The sequence below is a fragment of the Hesperophylax consimilis genome, chromosome 27 (genome assembly GCF_061612785.1).
Source record: "Hesperophylax consimilis isolate HC1 chromosome 27, BYU_Hcon_1.0, whole genome shotgun sequence".
NCBI classification, from domain to species: Eukaryota; Metazoa; Arthropoda; class Insecta; order Trichoptera; family Limnephilidae; genus Hesperophylax; species Hesperophylax consimilis.
The window spans coordinates 12242587-12249033 of record NC_142862.1 but is presented as its reverse complement, the minus strand read 5'-3'; the positions used below and the strand labels follow the sequence as shown (position 1 = coordinate 12249033).

At 34.8% G+C, this 6447-nt stretch overlaps 1 protein-coding gene across 1 annotated transcript in view; it reads right to left on the bottom strand.

The window, feature by feature from the left end:
* Positions 1-556: 556 nt before the first annotated feature.
* LOC149410595 (fatty acyl-CoA reductase wat-like) overlaps positions 557-6447 on the bottom strand; it is an 80442-nt gene continuing 74551 nt past the window's right edge. Inside the window, exons 12-13 of the mRNA XM_089648295.1 lie at positions 5774-5854; positions 557-2070 (exon numbers count right to left, since the gene is read on the bottom strand). Of these exons, the coding sequence (XP_089504421.1) occupies positions 1968-2070; positions 5774-5854 (184 nt within the window). The 3' untranslated portion in view covers positions 557-1967. The remainder of the gene's footprint in view (positions 2071-5773; positions 5855-6447) is intronic.

Genomic DNA, 6447 nt, shown 5'->3' with positions numbered 1-6447 from the left:
ATGGGTGTGGCGAGCAACCATAGATGTATACATTTTTCTAGACCGGTTGTCTCGAATTTCTTTCTCGAGACAGAGAAATAGGAATGGTAAATACCTGATACAGCCTGGAACCACACGCGCAGTGACAATCCATTTCAGATTAATCATCTCTATTTCTGTGTCACGAGAACGAGACTCAAGACGCCCGTTATACAAAACAATTTTTACATCTATGGTCTACGTTAATGGTATTTATTCTACGTCAAATTCTATTATTCGATCAAAGAACGGGTACTTTCGTCAGTGGGTTGTGTGAAATGATCGATTGAACGACCATCCTGTAAGCACTCAAGCCATAGGCCCATTGTCTTTTCTCCCTTGTTTTATCTGATTAATTGGACATTAGCTGGGTGTTTAGCTGCATCTCCTGGTTACTCAGAATGGTATTCAACTCCATAGGTAACTGAGCCTTCCTCCATTCAATGCGGGACATTTTAAAAGGATACACAAATGAAAGAAGAATTTTTATACTTGCAAAACTTTATTATAAATTATTTTACAAAATAGAAAAGTGTTCTTAAAATTTATTAACCTCTGACGGGATATAAAACTAACTTATTAACCGCTATGAATTCAACTATACATTTTTTACCTAGCTTTTTTTCATAATTTTTTAATCTTGTGGGGTTGAATAACAATATTTTTTATCTTGTACTGACTTATACAATGTACACTGTATTTTTAACCCTTAAGGGCCAGTCCCCTTCATTTGCAGTGTTGAAGAATTGTGTCCACGCATGATACGAAGCATTGTAATTGCCGACCTTATATGTACATTCATTTAACCTTTAGATATTACCTCTTACTAGGTTAGTCAACCCCTCAGGCTAATTTGTTCGCTTTTGAGAACAGCTCATATAGTCTCATAGAAATGGTTGTGTCGCTGTCACCTCACTGTCCCACTTGTTAAACAGTGTTAGAAAGAGAAAACACCACGCTTTATATTCAAATCTAGAAGTTAACCACAGAATACTTGAAATGTGTACCTTTATGAAACCGTAGGTCCGACCGCAATTTGAAGAAAGTTTATGAAACTTTGTGAATATTTTATAGGAAATGAAAAAAAAGGTGGTGACAATAATGTTTATAACATATTTGGCTAATAAAATGTGTGTTTTTTAGTTCAGTTTTTAGACGACAAAAGTAAGGTTAGTCATTTTTAAAACTTTATGTTTGCATTCAAAATTTTGATATTTCAAAAATTATGAAATGACTATTTGAAATAATAAATTTTGAAAGCGTATTTCATCACCTTTCTAAAACAGTTTTTAGTTTTCGAATACGTTAAGAATTATTCAATTTGTTTGGATTTTATTGCAAAGCAGAAATACCTACTCTTAGAAATAACTTTTGACCAAATATACCGGACGGTTGAAAACATAAACAAAAATATATAATGGTCTGTGTGTTGGCTTTAACAAAAATATATAATGGTCTGTGTGTTGGCTTTAACAAAAATATATAATGGTCTGTGTGTTGACTTTAACAAAAATATATAATGGTCTGTGTGTTGGCTTTAACAAAAATATATAATGGTCTGTGTGTTGGCTTTAACAAAAATATATAATGGTCTGTGTGTTGGCTTTAACAAAAATATATAATGGTCTGTGTGTTGGCTTTAACAAAAATATATAATGGTCTGTGTGTTGGCTTTAACAAAAATATCTTTTTATTTATTGAAGTTTCTTGTTGGCCCTTACGGGTTAAGTAATTTTATTTATATTTAGATTCTTAAATAATCATGTTGGTCGTCCATATTTGAACATATCGTTCACAACTAGTTTTGGCTTGAGGGTACGTACCCTAATACGTAATAATAATAATAATAATACCCTAAACTATGTAGTTTAATTAAAAAAAGTCATTGTGGCAAAGATTAAATCTAATATTCTGTTGATTTTCTCCTAAACTTACACGTCAATCTGTCATTATGTGGCCCGTACACGTTTAATTAGTTGTGCTGCTTTATAAATCCCCCTGAGGGTTAGAAGGAAGAAAACTAGCTGCAATGTCCTGTGAAGTATGTATAACCTGTAAAAGAAACAAATTATTTAATAATATACCAAATTTGATAATTGTGTGACAAGTGACGAGTCAATTCCCAGTATGGGGAATAAGTATTGCGGGATTTAAAAAAAAATCTAAATGGTGAAATTCTCAGACTAACCAATAAGGTATCCTACAAAGAAATTTCAGGTCATTTACAAACTAGCTGATGTGTACCCGGCGACATGTACCCGGGGGATAGACATATACCATTGCGGAATTTTTTGTAGACCTCTTTAAGATACATATACAATTCCGTAGTACATTATTTTGGCGTATCTTTTTATTTATTACAAAACAATACATTACAAAATAATAAGTTAAAATGTATTTGTACTCATTTCGGGAAAGACAACATTATATTAAAGACAAGACAACACAGATGCATTAAAATAAATAAACGCAGAAGTTATTTTGGAGTTCCAAAGAAAGAATGTGTCAGTCATTAATAAAACTGCTGAGGAAATAGCTTTAAAGAGCTTTTGCCAATGTTTTTTTGTTTGTTGCCGGAAGTTTTAGATTACTAGGTAATGCGTTTTATTACTTATGTGCAATGTATTGTAAGGAGTCAATTCCAAATTTAGTCGTGTAAGTAGATGACGATAAGTGTATTTGATTTTGTGATCGTGTTTTGTGCTGGTGTATGTCGGAATTAAAGACTGGTATAGTGTTGGTGTGTGAGGAGTGTTGAATTAATTGTAGAATGGCAGTTGTGTTGGTAAACTTTGGCAGAATCGTAAAAGGAAGTATTTGTGTCAGTGACTATATATCTTTGACATGTGTATCCCATGGCACATTATATATATTCCGTACGGCTCTATTTTGAATAACTTGTATTTCGGAACATTTTTTTGGTAATGGTTCCCCAGATACTAACTAGATAACTCAGGTGGGAGTGGATCATAGCATAATAAGGTTTAGCCAGCATTAGCAAAATAAGCGTCCGAAAATATTTTATTTACTACTTGATTAGAAAACTTCGACTTTTCTCTACTTTCTATAAATATAATATAAATGTATTATATACATAAACCTTCCGGAAGAAATTTTCTAAATGATAGTGGAAACCCTATCAAAATCCGTTGCGTAGTTTAGAAGAACTAAGCGCACAAACAGACAGATGCGGATAGCAACTTTATTTTATACTACAGGGTTTTCCAATGAGAGGTGTTATTTTGATATTCAATCGTAAAAGATCAATGGTTTCGTTGCTTGTGTGGCACGTAGCGCCGTCTTGTTGAAAGTAAAAATTGTCCAGATCAATACCATCCAATTCCGGCCATACAAAATCATTAATCATCTCTCAATAGCGATCCATTCACCGTAACTGTTGCTCCAGCCTCATTTTCGAAAAAGTAAGGTCCAATGACTCCGCCGGACCATAAACCGCACCAAACAGTCACATGTTGAGGATAGAGAGGCTTTTCAAGAATAACTCTTGGGTTTTCCGAGACCCAGATGTGACAATTTTGCTTGTTGACGAAGCCACCCAGGTGGAAATGGGCATCATCACTCAAGATGATTTGCATTTGATTCACTCAAGTGAATTTTAATAATTTCAATGCGTTGTTGAAGCGTGTATCGTTCCATTATAATAGCGGGCTATTCAAAATAACACCTCTTATTGGAAAATCCTGCATTTAGAGATGTATCATATTAATTAGTGCATGCTGAGGACAGAACATTTAGAATTTTGGAAAATAATACTGATATCCATCAAAATGTAGATGTTTAAAGTCGGCTAAGAAGCGTGTGATATCACGGTGCATCAGTGATGCCATACCGCCAAAATGAAAATCGGTAGTTTTAGGTTAAAAAATCAGTAGATTAGAGACAAAAACGGTACGTGGGGGGGATCTACTGACATTTCGGCAGGTATGGCATTACTGCCGATTTGTGTTTCGTGTGATGTTATGAGACACAATAAGGAACTCCAGTCCATTTTTATATTAAACTTAAATACAAGCATATTTATTTTAGTTTTTATTTAAGTTATTTTTAATAGTTAAAATAATTTTCAAAGTTTTAATTTTTCAATGCCCGCTAAAACACCACAAGGTGCCTTGTGACCTCAAAAGATGTTTACTTTTTCTATCAACAGGGTCAACTCAGTAGGTACTAAACTGAGACAAACTCGTAAAATGGTCGTTCTATTTCCTTTTGTTTTACGGTGAGATAATTTAAGCAGCGTTAGAAATAGATAACACCACGCTTTGTATTTGACGCTAGAAATAACCGATGCAGTGATGCCAACCAAGCAGGGCGTTTTGAAGGAATGATGTTTTATTCATTTTTAAATAACGATTTATTAATTCTATGCATAATTATATATATTAAAGAATTGGTGTTTGTTGACCTATATGCATATATATTTTATAAGCCATAATATTTTTCACTGGAGTTCCATATTGTATACATTTTACCCAATTTCACCTTTAAACTTCATAACTTCGTTATTTTCTGTTGTTATGAACTCTGTGTAATACATTTTCTGTTGTTATGAACTCTGTGTAATACATTTTCTTTTGTTATGAACTCTGTGTAATACATTTTTTGTTGTAATGAACTCTGTGTCAGCGACCGCGGAAGTGGGGGGCAGAGGGGGCCAAATGCCCCCCTAAAATCAAATGGGGGGGCCGCGCCCCCTCCAATTTTACTACGTGGGTAAAGAAGGATTATCTGTGCTGGTAAAGATTATCTGTATCTTAGTGAATCACAGTGCTTTTTTTTCATAAATGAAAAAGTGTCGAATTAGGCGTTCACGCAACTGATTTTGATATTGACTCACTAGCACTGCAAATGAAGATAGCTAAGAAAGCAATACCTCACGTGAAGACTGTCCGAGAGTACGCAAGAGAAGTGGCTAATCTACCTAAAGTTTCAAGAGCAATGATTAATGAAGTAGAAAAGTTAGTAGTCTTGCTCCTCACCGTGCCAGCTACGTCTACGTCGTGTGAAAGGTCTCCGAGTACCCTCCGACGCATCGGAACATTCCTCCGACTACCAGCAACTGAAGCAGAGAAGACTTACTTATCTAGCAATACTGCACGTGCATAAGGCGGAAACATTTAGTTTAGATTTAAATGAAATTCTTAGGGAATTTGCTTCAAAGACGGCTGAGAGACGCAACGGTTTTGGTATCGTTCAATGAATGCAATAAAGCAATATTTAAAAAAAAAGTTTTTATTCACTGAACCTGTTATTGGTTTGACCTAGTCATCTCCGTTTTGTCTTATTTATAACTAGTTGATTGACTGGAGAGGAGACTGAAGGAAGAGGGTGACTAAACAAGTTTGCCCCCCCCGTCATAGAGTACTTCCGCGGTCCCTGCTCTATGTAATACATTTACGACAAAATACCTGAGTTTGCTACGATTCTTTAAGTGAGTGTTGTGGCCGCAGTGGACTTTCACCTTCAGTCCAAAGCGGTTTCGTAGATATGAAACAGTTGGTCTGGGGGTTTGCAAGATCATCTCTGGTTTTCACCATTGAAGTAATAATCATGTATTGTTTCATAGTGCTTTCACACAAACGAACTATTGAATTCCGTAAGTCTAAAGTTAAATTTTAAGGTGCACAGTTTACACCCGCGCTGTTTAAGCGGATACCATGAAGTGGAATCTTGAAGTGGAATCCAAGCACTGCCTTACGTGCAGTAAAGAAGACAGTAATAAGAAATATATGCTTACTTGTAATATTTTCTCCTAGCAGCCGGTATGGTGGAGTCATCGTCCTTTAGTAAGTATCTTCTCACTCCGAGGAAATATGTTCTGAAACATTATAACGAAATTAAAATTGAAAATTAGATCCTGACATATTAATATGTAGTTCCTTCCAAGAATTTAAGACTAGTAGTTCTGTGAATAGTAGACTACGCGTAATGTTGATTATTCCAACTTGACAACTCACAACTGCCACAACGCTCATGCACTCTGGTGGAATAAAAAGGTACTATCAAACACAGCTACCATCTTGACAGAATTGACCGAACACAGAAAACAGAAACAAATTTACAAACAGATGAAACGCAAAGTGGACCAGTGAAAAGGGACTTCGCTACGCTCCGTCAATGTCATCAAATTTTATATAACATATTATTAAGAATTTTAGGTTTCGCAACCAGAGTTGATTCAAACACAGTACTCACATAGATGTATTGTTTGCATACAGCGTGTTTCTATTCCACTTCAAAATGGAATATGTAAAGTGAATGTGTAAAAAAAGTACATTTAAAAAATTAATAAAAATTACAATCTTTGAAACTTTTCGAATGACTCAGATTCTTGCAATGCAATCAATCGACAAAAACCGAGTGCTGTAAGACCTTAAATTTCCAATACAAAACTATTTTTCATCATCATTA